We start from the raw sequence: 22,665 nt of genomic DNA on the forward strand, positions 1-22,665 counted from the left end.
TATGGGATTCCGGCACTGCAGGTGGTGGCTTTATCCACTACACCACAGTGCTGGCCCCCATTGCACACTCTTACTAGTCTCTTATTTATTTACTTATAATTTATTTGAGAGATAGAGAGAGCCCTATTCACTCTTTCATTCTCCAAATGTCTATAGAAACAGAGCTGTGCTGGAGCAAGGGCCTAGGGCTAGGAACGGAACTCAGTGCAGGTCTTCCATGCAGGTGGCAGGGATCCAAGCTCTTGAGCCGTCACCTGCTGCTTCCTAGGGTCTGCTCTAGCAGGAAACTGGAACCAGCTGGTGGAGCTGGGATTAGACCCAGACACTTTGATATGGGATCTGATGTGGGGCATGGGCACCTTACCTGCTAGGCCACTCACCCGGCCAGTAGTAGCTTTTGGGGAGCAAAAGAAGTCCAGTGCATCAATATTTTCCATCATCATTCATGTCTTCTGTGTCCTGTGTAGGAAGCCTTTGTCCTAAGATCGTGAACGCATTCCCCCGTGTTTTCTTCTAGGAGATCTCTCATTTCATCTTTCATAGTCCCCCTGAGAATCTATTTCTAATTGATTCTCTGTGTATGGTGGGAGGGAGGGGTTGAGATGTATTTTTTGTATGATGCTGGTGGGTGTGAAAACTTTAGCCTCTCAGGAAAACTGTTTGCCTCTGTTGAGCTTTGCATCTCCTAAAACTTGTGCTGCAGGATGCTCCCAGCCGCTTCAGGGATGGGAACCAAAAGGTGGGAATAAATCAAGAGCCCGTCGGTGGAATAGACAGACTGGGGTACAGTTACCCCATGGGATTTCGATCAGGAATAAAAAGAACAAAATCTCACAACACACACAGTATGGATGAGCCTTCCAGACCAAGTGTTGAGGAACAGCCTAGTGGTTACCTGTAGGGGAGGTGGTGGTGTGCACACCTGGAAGGAGGTGAGAGAGAATATTTGAAAGCGTTGAGAGCATCCTACATGTCGCCCAGGTAGTGAGGGAGAGGTAAGCGTGTGATGGCTGGGTGCAGTGGCCTCTCAGATGTCATAAAGTCACATGTTTAATTGAGCGCACTTCACTATGTTGTGCGAGGTCTCAGAGCCCAAGGTAGGCGGCTCGTTGTCCCTCAGGTAACACACCTGAGACCGGCGGCTGGCCTCTGCTGGGCTCCCAAGTGCTGGTCTGACCCTGGCTGCATTTCTGCTTAGGGTTGGATCTTGCTCCCTCATTGGGCACCTCCCATGCTTTGGGGAGCCTTGTGTTCCCACGGACTCTATTTCTCTTTTGACTTTTGCATTTCCGAACCGGAGCATTGTTAAGACTCAGCCGAGGGGCTGGATTTGGACCTACCTCTGATTAATCCACTGATCCTGCCTCCCCCAGACAGAAGTTCCTGCCGCCGCCCGCCGCCGCTCCCTTCCCCACTAGCTGGACGGGGCCCTGGCACCGCCTACCCTGCCTGCTCCGGTTGAATCAGTCCTTCCCTCTGCGTGAGCCCCAGGAGGCTGTTCCCCATTAAAAAGGACTTTCAGTTATTGTCTTTATTTTTAAATGTGTTGTGGAAAATTAAAAGATGAGTGACTGCCAGGCAGGGCCTGAGCCAGCTACCCGGAGAGCGTCCGTGTTTTCTTCCAAGCCTGACCGGCGCGGGCCTGGAATCGACCCAGCGCTCCCCAGGCTCCTCTGCCTTCACTTATTCTCCGAGCTGCTCAATTCCTTTTAAGACACAAATTGATTGGGATAATTTTTGCTATAACTACAATTGCCATGGAAGGGGGCGGGAATGCATTCAGCCTGTGGACTCCTGCAATGATGGTGAACCATTGAGTTACTGTAAAATGACCAGAAAATGGATTCAAAATTGAAGCCACAAATAATGTAATTACTGCAGTGTGTGCTCAGGGCTGCCAGAAGGAGGGTTGGCTGCAGCCCTGGAAACATCTGGGGGTAAGGCTGCGCGGGCACCGCCACTCTCACCCCTGCCCTGGTCCCTTGGAGGCCGCAGCGTCCCTCCAAGCTGGAAAGGCCTCGTAGAATGGAAGGGACCCGGAAGGTCCAGGTAAAGGGATGTGGAGAGAGACCAAGAGAAGAAGCAGGTAAGGGGCAGGGCTGATACCTCCAGCTTCCAGACAGCAGGGTCTAATTACAGCCCCTTGGCAGAAGGCACCCTGGCGTGGCGGTTTTGTTGTCATCTGCAATATCAACATTGTCTCACTCTCACCGTCAGTAGTGCCACACCCCTGCACCAGCATCACCATCGACAGTGGCGTCACCTCCACGCTTAACAACATCAGCAGTACAAGCAGCACCCCCTGCTGTCATCTCCCCTATGGCTACCATGGGAGCCACACCATCACCGTCACCATCACCAACCTCATGCTCCTCCTTCCTGCTGTCATCATTACTGTCACTGTCACAGCCTTAACGTCGTCATCATCACCAGTCTCATCAGTGCCAACACCACCACCATCCCCCTCATAACGGCGTCACCGTCGGCTTTGTTACCACTTCTTCTCTCAACACTCCTCCTGTCACCATCCTCATTGCTGTGACAGCGGGTCTCGTCAACCCCAAGGTCGGCATCCCCATCCCAGCCCTGTGGTCACAGCGTCGGCTTCATCATCTGTTTTGCCATCCAACCCGGCCATCACAGCCGTCAGCAGCCCCACAGCAGGATCTTCAGCATTACGACTGCTGTTGCAGTGACTCCCTCACTCACAGTCAATGTCAAACTCAAAATCACTGCCTGCAAGAGCACCTGACAGTCCTCTGCATCTGCATGCTCTGTGCTTGGCCTGCACTCCTCTGCCTCGGTCAGACAGGGCGTCTGCACCTTGGAGCTGGGGAGAGAGCTTGACCCAGGAGCTTGGGCTGTGTGGGGTAGCATTTGCCTGCTTGCTTTGAGGCATAGACCAAAGAAGGAAACTCAAGACAGGGTGGGGGGTGGGTGCGGCAGATCCTTGTACGTGGTGGTGGAGAGAATGAGACAAGCAAGTGTTTCAACCAAGCCTTCCGCCTGTAAGTCCTAGGAGAAAACAGCCTAGAGACAGGAAGTGGTAAGACAGAAGCCAGAGAGAGCAGATAAGAGCTAAAAGGTTCAAAGTAGACACAGGAGGTGGAGCATCAGAGAAACCCACAGACTGTAAAGGGTGCTCACAACCTCAGGCCTGGGCAGCAAGGTGCGTCCAGACCCCCATGGCTGTCACTGTCCCCAACTCCTCCATGTTGGTATCCAGCCTCCGTGGCCACAGGGTGACTCTCAAGTGGTCCCTTCCTACAGAGGACACTGTCTTTTACAGTGACAGACAGGGTGATTGAGGCACACACCTGATGCACCCAGACAGCAGAAGGATGGAGCCAGGGGGAGACCAGGGGAGGGCAGGGCCTCCATGGGGACAGGGAACCGAAAAGGAGACCTGTCCCTGGATGTGACAGTTTACCAACAGGCTCCCAGCTCCTGTTTCTGCACTTCTTTTCACTGGGGTTGCTCTGAGGCACACACTCACCCCGAGTGGCAGAGCAGGGGCAAAATGGGGCTTTGCTGACTTGAGCTGTGATCCCCGCACCCTAGGAGCACCGGGAAGCCACCCCTTGCCCTGCTGTGTGTCCTCTTCTGCACTTGGCATTGAGCGTTGGCTGTGAGGAATCCTGCATCTCCCAGGAGATGCTCTCGGCCCTGCTGGCCCATGTTCTAGGTGGTTCCAGAAGACTTCTGACAGCAGCTAGCTGCCCTGCCACTGCACTGCTGTGCCTTTCATCTTGGTCCATCTCTGCTGTCTTTGGGGAACCACAGATCTCAGGAAAAATAACCACTTGCATAACATCTCCCGTGTCCAGGAGGCACTGCAGGTGGTGGGTGTCAGCCAAGAGGAACAAAGCTCAAAACCAGCCACCCTGGATCATTCGGTGCCACCCTGAAGCCCAGCCAAGGAGGAGCCCCTCCCAGGGCCTGTGCTTTTGAGGGGCTGCCCCCTTCCCTGGGAGGCCTCTCTGCCCTAACCAAGCAGAGGGGCTAAGGAGACCCACCCACCAGGAGCCTGTGCCCTGCCCTCGGGGCATTGCTCTGAGCATCTAGAACCAGGAACTTCCTGCCCAGTTGGCTCTGAGAGCCCTGGCAGGGCCTGGGTCCGGCCTCCGGAGAGAGAGCTGTGCTTCCAGGGAGCCCACTTCCAGACCCTAGGTGTGACCAAGGGCAGCGCTTTGCAGAGGGTGCTGACTGTGCTTGGCCATAAGGGCTGGGGTGTCCACCTGGAAGATGCCAGGCCCCTGATTCCTGGACGGAGCCAGAGGCATGAGGGAAGGGGGCAGGCCGGGGGGCTGGGGGCCTCGCCCACCCCTCACTGCACATGGAAGGTGTCCAGCCTCACCTGACTGTCCAGGCTCTCGGGAAAGGTCCATTTGCCGAGGGAGGGAGACAGGGTATGTTGCGTTTCCCAGTTTGTTAGCTTGACCCTGTCTTCCAAGGTTTAAGTCTTCAGCCACACATGGCCCTCCCTTTGCACTCTGTCCCTGAGCCCTGCGAATCTTTGTGGCAGGCCTGTCCCTGGCGGGTCATGAATCAACTGCGTGCTCACACCCAGGTACCCTGTCCTGCCTCCTCCTTCACGCATCACAGGTTCATACATGCGTGTGTGTGTGTGTGTGTGTATACACATGTGTGTAGTATTCCCACAGCCACAGGCTGGTGAGTTCACTGATGTTGGGTTGGTGCTGAGTTGGGGCTTTCTGGTAGTAAATGGTAGAAATACTCGGGCGAGAAGAGAGCAGATTGGTTCACGTGACCGGAGCCCAGGGCTTCACTCCACCTGGCCCCTGTGGCTCCCTTGGCTCTGCTCACACTGAGTGCTCGCAGTCCTGCGGCTCCCTTTACTGACACAGCTGCTGCAGCGCCAGCTCTCATGCCCCCTCTCTCGGCAGGGAGGTTTCACGACATCCCACTGGCTCTGACCAGTCCCAAGACAAGGCTGGGACAGGGGCAGTGAGTGAGGAAATGAAGGAATGGCGGGGGAGCGGGGAGAAGGTGCTTAGCCAGTGTGGCGGGACGGAGGTGGGGCAGTGATGACCCCCGTGTCACAGCCAGAGGAGCCACGGTGGTGGGGGTGACAGGGGCGGGGAGAAGATGCCACCAGTGGGTCCTGCTCTGCTCCCCTAAGGGCCTTGTCCTCCTCACTGAGACGGGAGTCCTGGGGCAAATGAGTGCCACAACCCACCTTACACTGAGGAGGGCTTGTTCTCCACTGCTGAGTGCAGTGTGGATGGCAGGGCTGTCCCAGGCAGCGAGCAGAATGTGTTTTGTTTCCCTGTTTGTTAGCTTGACCTTGACTTCCAAGGCTTAACTCTTTAGCCCCATCTGGTCCTTCCTTTGTACCCGGGCCTCGAGCCCTGCGGAGGAGACTTCTGATGTATCCAAAGGGAGGAGGATGGTGGCTGCGTGGACCAGGGCGGTGGGCGAGGGGCGTGGCTGCAAGCAGCGGTCTGGTTGCAAGCTGTATGGAAGCTGGAGCAGCAGGGGCTGCTGGGGGCGGGGCTGTGGGCTGTGAGAGACTGAGCCGAGTCCGGACAAAACCAGGGTCTTGGCGTCAGGGCCTGGGCCCAGACAGCTGCTGCCTGCTGAGACAGGGGAGTCAGGGAGGAGCTGGGGAAGCTATGTCTGGACGTCTCAGGTCTGAGATGCAGCTTCGATGTCCCTGTGGCCGTGCAGAGGGAGAGGTGAGACGCGCAAGTCAGCTTTGGGGAACAGGTCAGGGCTGGAGACCGAAGGCGGAGAAGCATCAGCCAGTAGATGTCTCCTGTTTGTTTCTCAAGTTCCCTCCAGGACAGGAGGTGGCACAGGGCCTGGATGCTTCTCATCACGGCTGTGGGCCTTTCTAAGCGCTCCAGTCTCGCCCTGCTGTCTTGCTCAGCCTGCCTCTGACCCCACGAGGTCAAGGCTGTTGGAACTCCCTTTTCAGACAGGAGCTTGAGAATCCGAGAGGTGGTCCGACAGGTGCCCTCTGAGGGTGCCCCTCGCTCTTTCCCCGAGTGTCTATGTGATCCTCACCTTCGCTGCCTCTCCCCCGCTGCAGCCCCCCAGCACTGACCTGTGCCACCCTCCCCCCGTTGCAGCCTGTGACCAGCTGGCGCTGGGCGTGGTGGCCATCTTCGGGCCTTCCCAGGGCTCCTGCACCAATGCCGTGCAGTCCATCTGCAATGCCCTGGAGGTACCCCACATTCAGCTGCGCTGGAAGCACCACCCGCTGGACAATAAGGACACCTTCTATGTGAACCTCTACCCCGACTACGCCTCTCTCAGCCACGCCATCCTCGACCTGGTGCAGTACCTCAAGTGGCGGTCGGCCACCGTGGTCTATGACGACAGCACAGGTGGGTGGCGGGGCCCACGCTGGGCTGGAGGCGGGTGGCCCGGGTGGGGAGGGAGGCCGAGCCTGGGGATCAGGATGATGTTCGCCACTGGGGAGAAGTCCGCGTCACACTGATGCTCACCCCTGCTCTCAGGCACACCAGCCACACTCATGCCTCACTCAACCCCAGGCAGCCTCACACCTGCCCTCCCCCTCCCCCACCCCTGCAGTGCGCATGCTCCAGCGTGCATGCAGTACCTCCCCTGGCACCCACATGTGCAACCACACCCACATTGCACTCAGATGTTCCCGTCTGCTGCAAGCATGCCTGCTCTCACACTTGCACACTCACACTTGCACACTCACACATGGCGCTCATTTACGGCTGGCCTCATGTTGAGTGTGTATACACAGTGGGCAAACCACCTGGGCTTTACATCCCAGCTCCACTTCCTGTTGGCTGGATAACCTCTTTCTGCCTCAGTTTCCTCATTCATAAAGCATGGGGATTAAAGGGCATAATGTGTGCAAGCACCTGGCACACAGTGAGTGCTCAGAAGTTAGCTTTTCACATGCACACCCGCCTCTGCCCACCCTCATGCACAAACGTCTGCACACACCCAGCCGTGCCCACACACAGACAGCAGCTGTTGCCCTACCTGCGTGACCACTTATTGTGGCCAGAGGCAGGCCCGCAGAAGTGGGTGCTGGGTGCTTGTCTCTCCCTCCGGGGCGGAGAGAGGAAATGAGCCTGGACCTATGGCTCTGAACTGCAGGCCCAAGCCGACGCCCTGGCAAGTGGAGGTACCTGTCCCACACCCCCTGCCCAGCTGCAGCCAACATCAGGCATTCCTCTGGGTAGGACCTGTTTGGCCCAGTCCGGCCCAACCTCCCAAGTCCAGGCCGGGCCCTGGCTTCCAGAAAGCTCTTGCTGCAATGTGGTCCCCCCACCTCTGCATCCCAGGCCTCTTAGCGTGGGCTGAGTGCACACTGGGCAGACATCCACTGGCCAGTGCAGCAGATACTCTGGGCTTTTCCTTTAGGCTTCACCCACTGCCAGGAGCTGGGGGAGCCTTGAAGAATAAAAGCCAGTCATGGTGTGGTCCTGGCAGGCTCTGCGTGCTGTGGAAACATGGGCAGGGCACCCTGTGGCTGTCCGTGGAAGCTCTATGCAGGGAGATCATGGGCTGCAGCAAGTCACCAGTGGGGCCTGGACACGCAGGGGGCAGGAGGGAGAGCCTCAGAGGTGCTGACCCTGCCAGATCCTGCCCTTGTCCCTGTCATCCTGATGTGGATGCCCGGGACAGGCACAGCCCCAGGGAGTCCTCTGGGGGGGAGCAGAGAAAGGCTCCTGGATCCGAGCCTTAGAAAGACTCCCGCTTCCCCGACACACACCAAGTGGTGCCCGTGTGGCCTCATTTGGTGCGTGTGACCCCCACGCGCACTCCAGGAAGTGAGAACGAGGCGGCTGGCCCTGCGCACCGTTCCCAGCAGCGAGCGTCAGAACCGGCCTGCACCTGCAGGCCTGCTGGAGTCCCAGGCCCGAGCTCAGAGCCCGCGTGGAGCTGTTTGTTTCTCCTCCTCCTTCTTTCCAAAGACTCAAGTCCCAAGATATTTCTTAGCCCAGCCTCTTCAGAGAGAGTGACCTTGGCAAGTCACTTAACCCATCTGGCCTCGCTCTGCTTGCGTGTCAAGAGCTCCACAGCCAGCCTGAGAAGAGCCCTCCAGCTCTCCGCCTCCTGCGATTCAGCAGCAGTCCTCAATTACCTCCTAACGGGGAGTGCGAATAGCAGGGAGAGGCTCCCTCGGGAAGCCAGCCAGGACGCTGTTGATGTATCTCGCTGTCTCTAAGCATCGTACAGGCCAGGCTGCACCCCAAACACTAAGCTGAGCAGGGACTCCCCCCCCCCACTCCGGCTTAGTGCCCCCAGCTCAAGGGCTCCACCGCTCCTGCCCAGCTCCGGCCCTTCCCCCAGCTCCTGTGGCGTGTGGGGTGTGCCACTCTAAATGATTGCCATTGCTTCTTCCACAGCACGAGCTCTGGGCGCCGCCAAGATTTAGCACGGGGCCTGGTACAGTGGAGCTGGTTTTTAAATGTTGGTGGAACTGAATCGAATTGGATGGGATTGAGCTGAATGGAAAATCAAGTTGAATTAAACTCTAATTAAATATCACAAGGAGGAGTAGAAGGGTGAAGAAATGAAGATGTTGTTCCTGTCTCCCTTGGACTAGTTCATCGTACTGCAGGGAAGAGGGTGCCTGCGCAGAGGCCACTGGTCATTCCAGGCCGCAGAGCCAAGAATCCAGGGAAGGGCATGGGTGGTCAGAGCCTTGGGGAGTGGAAGCTCCGTGGCCCTGGTTGGTCTGAGCTGACTGCACGGAGCGGGAGAGAGATGAGCTGGGCCCTGAGACGGCTGGACAGCGAGGGCATGGCAGGTGCAGGGACAACACGAGGAGGTGGCAGTGTGCGTGGCAGTCTCATCAACCGAGCGGCCTGGCGGAGGGGGCCAGGATTCAAGTGCAGAGGGGCAGGGTGGGGGGAGCTGGGATGTCGCTGCTGGTCACTGAGTTCAGACTTTATGTTCTGAGCAGCCGAGGGCCCCTGGGTGTGGTTGAGTGCAGGAGGAGAATGACACAGGAGAGTTCTGGGGAGCCAGGCCCAGGGAGGGCAGGGGGAGAGCCTGGAGCGAGAGCTCTGATGTGCAGGTGGCTGAGCTGGTGTGGGCAGGATCAGAGGACGCTGAATTTGAGGGGGTGCTTGGTTGGAGGAGAACTTGAGGCCAAGATGGAAGAGAAGACGTGGCCGTGAGCAGGGTGCTGTTGAAACCATGTCGTTGGAGTGTCCTGGGTGCAGAGCAGTCTGCCCTGCAGTGCTGGGACCTCCAGGGTGGTGGGAGTGGGGGAGGGGGAGTCCCTCCAGAGGAAGACGCTGGTGTCACAGTGGACACCGTAGCAGTGGAACCGGTCAGAGTGGGTGCCATGGCCAGGAGCCTTCTTTCCCACATGCCTCTAGTACGTCCTGTCCAGTGCCTTGGTCCTTAGCTCTGATGGCCTAGAATTAGCAGTGACCCCTGTGTGGGCAGCCACGCCCCAGTAACGTGTTGGACTACCCAGAGGATGACAGGGTAGCTTCTTCATGTCACCATCCTTTCGGGTGCCCAACGCACCCAGTCCTGCAATAGTTAATATTTAGACTTTAATCCAACATGCTCTTTTTTGAAATTTTTAAAAAAAATTTCAATTGACACATAATAATTGTACTTTCAACATGATTTTTCAATTCCACTCAACCCAATTCAATTTGATTCAGTTCAACAACATCTAAATCCATTGGGGGCAGACTGATTTGGTCAAAAAAGATGACGGGTACGAGGGACACAGGACTGAATGTGACCAAGCAGTAACACAAGGGTGCTTTAGAAAGTGGGTGGAAAATGCAATTATCAGACAAGTTGACTTGAGTGCCAAAAAAATTGAAATCTATGCAGTTTTTTCATAATTTGCATTTTCCACCCACTGAGGATCCCTCAGATAACCTGGCAATGAGTGATGGGGAGCAAGAGGCGTGCGCCCAGGATCTGCATCTTTCAAGGGGCAGGACGCCGCGTGCGTCACCAAACCCGTGCGGGCAGAGCAGGTTTCGGCAGCTGTGCCCGTCAGGATGTTCTATAACAGGCAGCCACACTCAAACTGACTTGTGGAACCGCTTAGTCTCCCCGCCGACAGGAAGTCTGCATGGGGGCCTGTCCAGGGCTGCTTTAGCAGCTCCACGGAGTCGGGCTGCTGGCCAGGACCGCCACACTCTCTCAGCTTGCGCCTCACCATCGCAAGCCCCACCACCTCACGTGATGACATCCCCAGCAGGAAGGAAGGTGGTAGTAGCCAAAGGGGATTTTCCTAGTGGGACGCAGGCCTCTTCCCAGGGAGAAAAGCCTGTGTCAGAATCCTCTAGAACGCAGTCCTGGTGCCGCTCACTGGGCCCACGCCTCCTGCTCTGGACACTATCGTATGAGAACGGGCTTGCTGTCGGTTGGCTCTTGCCAATCAGGGATTATCTCTGGCGACAGGCACACTGCCAGCCACACAGAATCACCGTTCTTTGAGCAAACAATATTGCCACGTAGCAAACCACCCCCAAAACTCGGTGGCTCAAAACCATAAACGTGTGTTGAGCTCACGAGAAGGTTGGGGACTTACTAAGCTTGGACAGGCAGATTATGTTCTGGTCTCAGCTGGATCCCTCACCCACCTGAGGGTGGTCAGCTGACTATTGGTTGGTCAAGGCTGTCCTTGACTGGGGTGACAGGCATAGCCCCACCGCCCCTCCCCCCACCTGCCTCGCCTCCTCCTTCAGGCTTGCCACAGTGGCAGAAATGCAAGAGAACAACTCAGTTTGCGATGCCATTCCAGGTGTCTGCCTGGGTCAGGCCTGCTCACACCCCGCTGGCCAAAGCAAGCCACACGGGTCAGCCTAGGGGCGGGCAGTGCAAAGTTACAAGGCCAAGGGTGTGGATGCAGGGGAGAGGAAAGGACTGGACTTGTCCTTGTACTCTACCCGCCTGGAGAGAGACAGTTGAGACGAGGGATGCTTGTGCCATCAGCTTTGCCGCGCCTCCCCCACCTAACTGAGTCTATGCACAAAGACAAACCGGTGTCCAGGGCGAAGGAAGGAAGGCGCTCAGATAAAGTCCCCAGCCTCGAAGCAAAAGGTCCCCTCTGTCGTTGTGATCCCATGGCCAGCATGCAGTGGGCCTTGGGTTCTTTATCCTTATGCCCGGGGTAGAAATCTCTGCTCTGCCTGCCTTCTAGGATCGGGAGATGCTTAAATAGGGTAATGAATGCAGAAGTGCTTTGTAAGTGAAAAGTGCGATTCCGGCAGCCGTGATTCACTGCGGATATTTTGAGAGAGACGGATTCGGGAAGCGGCCGGGAAGGACGGCGCGTCTCGGGGCAGCAGAGAGTCCTGTGGCGGGCAGGGCCTCCTCGGGGAATACGCTGATGGGAAGGAGGTCTGACACGTGCTGCTGGGGAATGTGGGTCACCGAGCATTACACGGGCCAATGTGCTTGGCTGACAAGAAGGCCCTGGTGGCCTCTGCTCTGGCATCCAGCCTGTCCCTGGCCTCGTGTCCCGGGCCCCCAAGGCCCATGCGCCCGCTAATGCTGCGCAGGAGTGTGAAGACCAAGCAGGTGGCAGGGGGCTGTGCTCTCCGGGCCATGCGGGGTAACAGGCGTGAACGGACAGCCTCAGTGGGCCAAAGCAAGAGTTTCTGGATGCACAGGGAGGGAGCCAGGCCTGGCTGTAGGCTTGGGCATAGCTGGTAGCCTCCCCTTCCCTTGCTAAGGTCCCTTGCTGTTCTTGTCCTCATCCCCACCATCCCCACCGAATGTGGTGTTAGGAGACGCTGGGACACCTGCTTGATCCAGACCCCTCCAGGCCTCCAAAGACTTCTTCCAACCCATGCTCCTGGCTTAGAGGCTGACTGTGGGCGGGGGTTCCTGATACCCATGGCTAAAGGCTAGAGCTAGGGGTGGATCCGCCTGAGTCACAGACTGAGGTGGAGGGAGGGGTTTGCTCCTCAAAGGAAAACCAAAGTGCGGCTGGTGGGGTTGGGGGCGGAACGGGGCTGTGGGACGAAGGGAGCTGGGATGCAGACACTGTGCTCCGAGTGCGGCCGGGAGCCAGGCCGGGGAGGGCAGGGCCTGTGGGGACCTGGCTCTGTGCTGGCTCAGCCCCTCCTGCCAGGGCATGGGGAGCAGCAAGCAGAAGAGTCAGCAAGAATGGACTTCGAAATAGGGACAGAAAGGAACTTAATTAGACCTAAGCAAGCCATTTGTCTCCAGGAAGTGACATTCAGTTTTCCCTGGAAGTCCCCAGATGAAGTGGTTTTACAAAATGCCAAGGTGGAGGATGGATTTTTCAGTGTGGGGAGGAAAACACACTCTCAGTCAATCCAATTATGGAAATTCTTGCGAAGTTCCAGCCAAGTGCCAGGCCCCATGCGCGGAGCTGTGGGGAGCCAACCCCTGGGGTCAAGGTGCTCACAGCAGGACGAGGGGCAGGAGGGGAGGCCAATGTTGAGGAAGCAGGCTACTGAGCTGGGGGTGAGGGACCATTTGCCTTTGGAGAGGGTCTTTTCTGAGCACAGCAAGAGGGAGGGCTTCACGGAGGAGGTGGTCGCAGAACAGGAAGAATGGGTGGAGGTTACCAAGTGAGCCTGCCTTGGGGAAGGGAGCTGCCTTTTGTGCCCACATCCTGGAAACAGGTTTGCTGGAGATGTTTAGGGAAATTACGTCCCACATCTCAGTGTTGGGGCTGGGGAAGGAAGACTGGCGGCCTCTGGCTCAGGCTCTGTAAGTCTCTCCCCCTTTCTGGGTTAGGGAGGAGCAGGTGGCTATGGCCAGTGGGAATTGCTACCTGGGCTTCCTCTGAATCTATCTACATATGTGTGAGTGTCCATGTGAACATGACAGGCCTCTATCTTCATATACACGTGTGTTTCGAAGCCCTGTCAACAGGCATGTGCATGGAACCATGTGTCTGTGTGTGTCCACAGCCGCCCTCAAGTCTGTGTGCACACGCAGGCAGGTCCCGGTGTGTGCACATGCGTGTACCTCCGTGTGCTCACCACATGTCTTTGTGGGTCACATATCAGTGTCCCTGTGCGTCAGACCTGTATGTACGTGAGTCTGAGTGCACACCCCCTCTGTGTCTCTTGTGTCCCGGGCTCCTCAGGGCTCATCCGGCTGCAGGAGCTCATCATGGCCCCGTCGAGATACAACATCCGCCTGAAGATCCGCCAGCTCCCCATCGACTCCGACGACTCGCGGCCCCTGCTCAAGGAGATGAAGCGCGGCCGGGAGTTCCGCATCATCTTCGACTGCAGCCACACCATGGCGGTGCAGATCCTCAAGCAGGTGCGTGTCGCCGCCAGCGAGAGCTGGGGCTGCCTGCCACGCCCCCACTCTCCTATCCCGGCATCCCAAACATTCACAGAAAATGCAGATTAGGAAAAGACTGTAGGTCTCCAATTTTTTTTGCACCAAGATAGGTCTTTTATAATTCCATGTTTCCACGAGCTTTTTGGAGTACCCTGATAGAGATGTGATGGTGGCCAGGTCTCAGTCTGACTCCCTTGCTCCACCCTTTCTGGCTGTATGACCTTGGATGTGCCTCTCCTCCCCTGAACCTCAAGGACACCAGCAGCAGATCGGACACAGTGGTCTTCACACTTGGAGCTGGGGTGAGCATGCGCCCCAGCCCGGCCTGGGTGCGGAGGGCTGGGTAAACGCTGGCTTCTGCTCCAGTTCGTGCAGGGGCACACCAGAGTTGCCACACAGGAGCAGAGCTTCAGGAAACACAGGGAGTGCTTGGCTGCGGGACAGCAACCGCAAGAATGCTTTGAGGCCTCATGCAGTGACTCCTGCCCTGCAGCCCGGCACTGGGTGTCGCTCTCCTATTATAGGAAGGGTCGTCCAGGTTCCTCCAGCTGCTGCAGTGGGGGAGGAGAATGGCTCTGGCTCCTGGAGGGGGCTGCACTCCTGAAAGCAGCTCGGGGGGTATCTAGGGGGCCAGAGCCCCTCCTCTGTGCATGGAATTATTAACCTCGCCTTGTGCAGCTCCGCACACGCAGGCTGCAGCTAGATAAGCAAAGCCAGGCCCCCACACACGCTCGGCACTAGGCATGCAGCACCCGCTGCACCCAGAGCTCCCCGTCTCTTCCTGGCTTATTCAACATGGCCGTGGTGACCAGCGCAACTCTGGTTTGCCAGTGAACCGAGGCTCAAGGGGAAGATCACGGGCCCAAGGTCCTCCAGCCAGGAGGCCAGCGTTTCCCTAGGTCTGAGCGACCTGAAATCTTCTGGAATTCAAAGGGGGCTGCTGCGCTCCTCCCAGCCTGGGTTTGAGTGAAGCGAGGGCCAGGCCAGCGCTCAAGGCCTTCTGGGACCTGGCAGGTGCCACGGGGGCTGCATGTCTCCAGGCTGCAGGACAGTGCGCAGCAGTTTCAATGCGTGCTTGACCTGGTGACATTTCCCCGGGCAGTCTGCGGGCCACATATTTTGCGGAGCTCTGTAGAAAGGGCACGGGAGTCATTACGGCTACAGACAGCAGGTTTCTAATCAAGCATGCAAAGTGTACGTAACGTAGACTTCGCGATGCTATAAAGTCATAATCTCCCCACAGTGGCCACATGGCCTGCTCTGTGATCAGACGGACCCAGGCGGCAGGGCTGGCTGGCTAAGTCCTTCAGGGGCAGATCAGCGCCAGGATGGAGCCCCCGCCCCTCCCTGGGTCTGGCTGGGCTTCCTGTTGGGGGGTGGGGGCTGTCTGGAGCCAGTGCGGTGAGCTCAGCCAAGTGGAGTCCAGGGCCCTGAGAAGAGCTGTGGTTGATGCATCGGTCAGCATTTCTCTGTGCAGACCCAGGGATGCTTTGCAAAGTACAGGACCCCGCCAGGCTCTGCAGAATTCAAGTCTTGGAGAGCGTGGCCCCCAGCCCTGCCTGTTCGTCTGTGGCTCTCGATTTGCTGCACGCTGCAGTGTGAAATGCACTGCTGCCTACCAGCCGGTCGGTGTCACTTCAGAGGGGGTGGGTCTCAGACAGCACCCCCCCAGCACCCCCGGTGTGATGGTGGGGAGAGGCTGCGGGGTGTCCTGGAGGGCTGCTGACACTCTGCTTCCCTGCAGGCCATGGCCATGGGCATGATGACCGAGTACTACCACTTCATCTTCACCACTCTGGTAAGGTACCTCCACGGCCTGGCCCCAGGGCTGGGTCAGGGTGGGAGTGTCCCGGAGGAGGCCGGGGCCAGCCCACTGGGGACACTTGCTGCAGCCTCAGGGGACCCAGGCTGGCCTCGCTTCCCAAGACTGCGGCCGTGGCTCCCGAGAAGGGTGCAGAGGCAACTTTGCCACCTGCCCACTTTGGAGAAGCCATGCCGTGTGAGGATTGAGCTCAGTGTGAAAATCAGGCTGCTTCCTGGCTGTGGGATCTGGGCAGAGTAATTCAACCTCGCTGCCTCAGTTTCTTCCTCTGCAAACTGGACCTCTTCTTCCTAGGGCTTTTGGAAGAATCGAATGAGCCAGTAGGGTAAAATGCAGAGAGCAGTGCCTGGTGCATGCAGTGCCAAGGGAGTATCAACTGCCATCACTGCCATGATCCTCTGTGCCTAGCCCCCGTATCCCCAGGCCAGTCCCAGGCCTCACACAGCAACAGGACGTGCCACTTTGATGCCTGCCACATCCACGCTGAAGTCTACCCCCTCGCAGTCAGCCAGGCCAGCCCACCTGCAGCCTCCAGATGGGTTCTGTCCAGACTCTGAGACCATTTAGGGCCATTTAAACCCATTAGGATAATGAGTTGTGGTCTGAGCTCAGCAGAACAAAGAGCTCCCTGTGCCAGAGGGGCATTGACGCCGAGCCACCCTGCCTCGGAGCCAGGCGCCCTCAGACCTCGCTGGGGCCCTGGGTGGACCCCAGGTTGGGAGCGAGGGACAGCACTGCTGACCATCCCCCCACTGGCACCAAGGATCCTGCTGCAGTCCGGCGAGGCCCTGCTGCTGCAGCCCTGCAGGCCCCTGACTGCGTTCATTCCTCTGCCCGGCACCCAGTAAACCCTTTCTCCCCCAGCACCTGTGCTGAACCGGGCATCTCCAGGGGGCTAGGACTGTGGCCTTTGTCCCCATGTCTCCATCCCTGCCTCTGGCTCAGCAGACTTGTGCCATCACAGGCTGATTGAGAGGCCTGGGACACTGCGCCTGGGGACTCTTGGGGACCAGGGCCTGGTGGTAGGTGGGAAGTTTGATGGTTGGACTGGGCCTTGAGGATCAGTAGAAGTTCAGCAAGGGAGAGAGAGAGGACGAGTGCTCCATGCAGAGGGAACAGCGTAAGCAAAAGCCCAGAGGCTTGCTGTGGCACGTGAGGGCCACCATGCACCTCCTTCAACTCCACATTGTGTTGAGAGCTTGAAATCGGCGAGGGTAGGGGCCTTAGCACCCTGGACTCGGGCAAAAGTTGCAAACAAGGATTCCCGCTCCCACCATGAGTGGATCACTTAGCGGTTATCAGCTCATCCCTGCCGTCACCCCAGGCTCCACCTGCTGCATCCTCAGCCCATGCAGAGCTCAGGGGCTGCCCTGCACACTCTCCTGACCCAGGGGCCCAGACCTGGAGCCACACTGGGAGAGGGGGCTCCCTGAGCCTGGTAGCTGACGCCTGGCACCTTTTCCCAGGTCCCTGCAGGATCTCTGCCCACCCATGCTGGCTTCTTGGTGCCTTGTAGTATCCCTGAAAGTCATCAGAGGCTTGGGACAGGCCAGCAGCACCCTCCTCTTCCTCCTCTGTCCAGGGCTGGAGCAAGACCAAGGAACGATAAGACTGGGGGAAGTGGAACAGGACACAGGCTGGGGGCCCAAGGTTCTGTCCCCACTGTGGCAGCCCTCCCCATCCCATCCTGGTCTCCTAGGGTGCGATGCTGGCTTCTGGGTGCAGAGGGTTCAGCCGGCCCTGCCTCAGTCGCTCGGCACACTCTCCTCGAATCTCACCACGCTTGGCCACCTCCTTCAGTCCATGTGTTTTCACAATATGCATTTTCCACAAATTTAAAAAATATTTATTTAATTAGTTGAAAGGCAGGGAGATCTTCCATCTGCTGGTTCATTCCCTAAATGGCTGCAATGGCCAGGGCTGGGCCAGACTCAATCCAGGAGCCAGGAGCTTCATCAGGGTCTCCCACGTGGGCGACAAGGGCCCAAGTACTGGGGCCACCATCTGCCGCTTTTCCAAGCACATTAGCAGGAAGCTGGATTGGAAGCGGAGCGGCTGGGATTCCAACTCACATTCTTGCTCCTCCATGAGCTATTTGAAGACTCTTTATACAAATGTCCTGTGGGTTCCAGACCCTGAACTAGACACTGAGTAGGAGGGGGGCACAGAGAAGAATCCCTCCCAAAGCTCATGAGCCAGCCAGCTTCCTTCCTGTGTGTAAGGACCAAGGACCGTGCCCCCAGTTAACCTCTCTGCCTCCAGTGCCTGGTACCCCACCGATGTTCATTCATGCCTTCACGGGTGGATGAATGGATGGGGGAGTGAATGTAGTACAATGTCAAGTGGAATTAATGAGTGGAATTACCAGTGCATCATCATAGCCCACAGACCCTGGAGCCAGTCAGAGCTAGACTTGGGACTCGGACTGGTTCTTAACCTCTCTGTGCCCCCTCTCCCTCTGTACCAGGGTGACAGTCACAGCACTGTTTATAGAATGGCTGGGATAAGTAGTCAAGGCATGGACATCGGTAAGGCATGCAACCAGTGCTTGGCACTTGTTGCTGTGTTAAGTGTTAAAAAAACAAACTGATCGTGCTTAAGTTTTCTGTGTGCTCCAAAGACCCCGTCCACTCCATCCAAAGCACAGCACAACTGCAGGGCGGCAGGACTATCCCAGGTGAACAGAAAAGTGGAAACTGCGGCTCGGAGAGGTCGCTCGGCAAGCAAGGGGAGCAGCACGCAGCTTCCCCACCAGGTGCTGTCCAGCTCCGATTCCTGCTGCTGGCACCTGTCAGGCTGGAAATTCACACGGCTCCTGGGCCACCACTGACCGGTTCGCATTCCACGCTGGCCGGGCATGGCCACTGACGCTAATGGGGCAACCCGAGCCCCGACAGATCCCAGCAGCACCCACGCCTTCCAGGCTCAAAGCCCTCTGTGCCTCGGCTGGCTCCTGCTCGCCCAGCTGAGGCTGGCAGGGCAGAGTCCTCGCACCCCGCCCACTGATGGGGATATCGGGCGTCTGGGAAGTTGCGTGCCCTTGTGTAGAACCTCCCGACAGATCAGGGCAGAGGCCTTGGCTCCCGAGTCCATGGCTGTGCCGGTGCGCTGCCCTTCCTCCCCACACCCCTGCGCAAGGTCAGGAGAGGAGAGCCCTTCCAGGGTCACACAGTCCTGCGGTGGAATGTGGATGGGCTCCCCACACGTCAGGACGTCTGCCGGCTGCCCCCACCCGCAGCCGAATCCTCTTTCCCAACCTTCCAGCTTGCAGCCCTGCTGGCTCCAGGCTCCACCTCGTGACTCTGCTTCTTTGTACCCATTGGTCAGCCGGGGCTGTCCCAGGGACAGCAGTGGCATTTGGCACGTGTGCCCTTCCCTTTAGGAAACCCGCGTCATCAGCTCTCGGCCTCTAACCGGTTCTCCAAACTTGTGTCTCCCGGGCGGAAGACATTTTAATTACCCCAGCTGCCATTATCTGTTACAGCCAGCCCTGAGCCCTTCCCAGATAACCCCGCATTCATCAACCCCAGCTGAGCCCCTGGTACATGGCATGTGTAGGTAAAAGCCTGGAGGTGAGAAAAGAATTATAATAAATTAATAGATAAGCAATCACAATTAATGCCACTTCCTGGCAATAACAGTTATATCATGGGAAAGATATTTTCATCTGTCATTCCTTAAGGCGATGTTTTCCGAGCTTCGGCTTCCACCCATTCAGGCCCGTGGGGTGCTAATGAATTAGTCTATTATGTTATGCTGAATGTTTCTAAACGGTCCCTCGTCGATACTGAATTCAGTGTGTCAACATTTGGCAACCAGAACGCAACTTTTTGCCAAGCAGTAAGGTTGCCCACAGTTCACTGTGTACAGCACTTGGGGTCTTGGCCCAGAGTAGTTTGGACAAAAAAAAAATGGAGCTGGACAAAGAGGGTTCTTCATCAGCTGCCCCACCAGCCCCACCCCACCCCGCGTCGTCACTGCCATCATGTCATGGGGATGGGGCGCCCTGGGCCACAGCCCTGCAACACGGTGCAGCTGAGCCCAGGCTCAGGAGTGGCAGGGAGGAAGGTGACCCCCAGCACTGCCACCCCAGCATGCTCCCCCCACCCCCACCCAGGCTGTGACTGAGCTGCTGGGGGAGGCTCAGCAGGCCAAGAGCTGTAGCCCAAGGCCGGGAGGACTGGTCTTGCTGGCACCCCAGCCCCCACACGAGCCATGGGTGCTGCCTTCACACTAAGTCAGGTTGGGCTCCTGTCCTTGGGGAGGGACACCGGGTCATGGAGGCCCCAGGCAAGCTAATACTATGGCACCTTTCAAGTCTTAGACGCAGACAACAATGAATTGGTGACGAGGCAGAGCCCCATGCCAGGAAGGGTGAGGAGAGCGCCCCCTGGAGGCAGAGCTCAGCTTCTCCAGGGCTCCAGCAGTTCAGCTCCAACCCAGACTTGGCATACAAGACCCTGCAATACAAAATCCCTGCAGGTCCCCAGGCCCTGCTGAGTTGCTTGTTCCTGGTGCCGTCTCTTTGCGGGTCTCATGCACCCACCCCAAGCAGTTGTCTGAGTCATTCCCAGCCCCCAGCCCCATGGAAGGCTCCCCCTGGGAGGAGGAGGTGCCGTGCTGTGTTCCAGGTTTCTTCCAGCACCAGGTCGGTGCCCCAGCCTGGAGCTGCTGCTGGATGGGCCTTCTGTTCACTGCAGGTGACAGGAGTCACAGGCTCAGGGACTCAGTGGGGAGACAGACCCAGACCCAGAAGCCATTTCCAGTAGAACAAATGCCAGAGGCCCCAGGATGAGAACAGAAGTACCTTTGACTTGCCTTGTTGTGCATGGGTAGAGAATTAGTCGGGGAGGCTTCCTGGAGGAGGTGATATTTGACTGAATCTTAGAGTACAGCCTATCTAAGAGGCGTTGAGAATCAGGCATTGCATCCAGGGGATAGAACGCACACAAGGTGACTGGACACAGGGGTGCGTGTGGCTTTCCTGGAAGAGAAAAAAAGAGAGAGAGAGAAGGCAATGGGGAGGGAAAGGGAGGCAAGAAGGGTAGAGAGCTTGCTAAACCTTGCTAAGGAACTGCCCTTTATCCTTAGAAGGCTTTAGGAGGCATTGGACTATTTTAAGCAGGGAAATGACAGGGTTGGGTTTGTACTTCAGCACTGCCCTTCTGATTGCCACACGGGGGGAGCATGCAGTGTCCGGGGGCAGGAGGGGGCTGGGCAGGCAGAGCCTGCAGTGGGAGGGGCATGCATCATCCTGGGGGAGGCGGGGCCTGGAGCTGGGCTGGGCTGCACCACTGCCCAGCTGTGCAACCTTGAGCAAAAGGCCTAAACTGTCAGCCACTCAGTCCCTTGCTCTAAGGCCCCCTCGTGAAGTGCAAGGTTCCTACCCAGAAGTCACTGAGAACCACATGCAGAGGTTTACAGGTACCCGGTAAACATTAGCTCCCTGCAGCAAAGAAGGACCCCAGCCCGTCCGCTGCTTTCTCCAGCAGCCCTGCCGGGTCCCAGGGGGCAGCTCCAGTAGCTGTCACCATCCAGGCAGAAAGGAAGACTTGTCAAACACCCAAGGCTTCATCCTTGCCAGATGTGCCTGGGGGCTGTCTGCTGGCCCGTTTCTTTCTCGGGCCAAACTTCTGCGGGGGTGGGGGGCTGGGAGGCACCATTAGCACTGCCGTGTGGCAGGGAGGCAGGAGAGCAGGTGCTGCTTGAACGTGGTGGGGATGTCTCCCCTCCCACTCCAGCTGCTGTCCTGGCCCAAGCCCAGACCCTCCTCGGTGTGTTTCCCAACCCCGAGAAAGAGCTTGGGTTGGCGTCTTCTCAAAGCCCAGCCCGACCAGGCCCCACCACAGTCTGAATCCGACCACCTAGATGTGGTGCACATGGACACACACACGCCGAGCTCCAGGGGTTCGCCCGTGTCCTGCACTGGAGCACCTGGGTCTGACACCTGCTCTGGCTCCCTTCTGTAGCTGATACATACCCTGAGAGGCTGCAGGTGATGGCTCAAGTGGCCGAGGCCCTGCCACGGGTCTGGGTTGAGTTCCTGGCTCCCACCTGCTGTCCTGGCCCAGCCTAGGCTGCTGTGGACATTTGAGGAATGAATCAGTAGATGGGAAATCTCTCTCCCTTTGTCTGCCTGTCCCTCTCTCCCCCTTAAATAAATAGATTAAAATCTCCAAAGATAAATCCGATGCACTCCTTGCATTTGGCAATCCCAGGACTGTAGAGCATGGGGAGGGGGAAGCGGGGGTTGAGCAGGACAGCAAGTCTCAGTAACTGTCTGACAGCCAGCTCTCCAAAAGGGGGCGCACACAACCCCTGCCCAGTTCCATGGTGTAGATCTTGCCGCCCAGGGCCACCACGAGGCTGCCCATGTAAAGTCGCTGAGCGTGGCGTGGGGAAGAAATGCCCACACATGGGTGCAAATTCAGCTCTGCTGTTTACAACTGTGTGACCTTAAGCAGGACACTGTTCTCATTTATAGAAAGAGAATACCGCTAAGTGCCTGTAGCACAGGGGGCTGTGAGGTTAAACTGCTTCCTCACGGCAGGCTGAGCACAGGGCCCACCCTCCACACCCCTCTGCCCCATCTCAGCGAGAACCCTGCCTCTGCTGAAGCCCCTGCCTCCGGCTCTCAGCCAGCCCCTCCCCCCTTCCCAAGTCCTGGCTTCCAATCAGGACTCTATGACAAATTTGGGACTAGGCTCTTTGACCTGGGCTGAAGTTTGCACCGGCCCCTTGCAGTGCCTTCCAGAAGGCAGCGTTTGGGGAGTGCAAGTGGAGTGAGAAGAGCTCAGCACCGATCAGAAGCATCTCAGGGACCAGGGAACGGCAGCACACAGAGAAGGGCTCGCTTTTGTCACGTGTCCCCTTTTCCCAAGCCAACATGGAGTGAATCGAAGCAGGCACATTGTCACTCACAATGGTGGCAGCCTCAGAGAGACAAGTGCAGTCCAAGTGTGCGCCCCACACCTCTTCCAGAATGGGGTGGAACGACAGAGTAGGGGGATGGGCTGGGGGCCAGGGTGGAAGGCAGCCAAGCTAAGGCAGGGTATGGTACCGCGCAGACAAAAGACACTCAGTTTCCCCATCGGGCCCGCCTAGATTGTCAAAGTATATATTTCAAAGGTCAGAAACGTGAGTCTCATGCTAATAGGGCACAAGCCTGTATCAGGGATGTATTCAACCCCCGAGGGCCCGGGAGGTGGGGAGGGGGGCTGGGAACGCTGGCTCGCAGAACGTTTGCGCAGCCAAGTGTTTGTTCACGGGCGCTGGGGATGGGGCGTGGGCTAAGACAGGATGCGTTAATGTCCCGCAAGACAGCAAGGCCCCAACCTTGGGGATGGCCATTTCTGCTGAACACAAATGGGCACCTTCACCCAGGGCCTGGGCTTTAAACCAGTGGCTGGCAGTAAGGGTCCGTGCCCAAGCACACCGTCCTGGAGGAGCAGTAGCCCAAGTGGTGACGTCTCTCGTCCGGGAAGAACATCCTGCGCCCCTGCAGCCTCATGTCCAAGTCAGCGTTCGTTTTGAACAGGACAGAGCTCTGCGTTGATCCTATGACCACCGCT

The 22,665-nt window shown here is 57.6% G+C and overlaps 1 protein-coding gene across 2 annotated transcripts in view; it reads left to right on the plus strand.

Annotated features, from left to right (window-relative positions):
* Nucleotides 1-22,665, plus strand: part of GRIK3 (glutamate ionotropic receptor kainate type subunit 3) — a 238,118-nt gene that overhangs the window by 150,144 nt on the left and 65,309 nt on the right. For both annotated transcript variants that reach the window (XM_070076997.1, XM_051832149.2), the window contains exons 3-5: nucleotides 6,096-6,353; nucleotides 13,067-13,248; nucleotides 15,017-15,070. In XM_070076997.1, the coding sequence (XP_069933098.1) occupies nucleotides 6,096-6,353; nucleotides 13,067-13,248; nucleotides 15,017-15,070 (494 nt within the window). The remainder of the gene's footprint in view (nucleotides 1-6,095; nucleotides 6,354-13,066; nucleotides 13,249-15,016; nucleotides 15,071-22,665) is intronic.

This window comes from Oryctolagus cuniculus, chromosome 7 (genome assembly GCF_964237555.1).
Source record: "Oryctolagus cuniculus chromosome 7, mOryCun1.1, whole genome shotgun sequence".
NCBI classification, from domain to species: Eukaryota; Metazoa; Chordata; class Mammalia; order Lagomorpha; family Leporidae; genus Oryctolagus; species Oryctolagus cuniculus.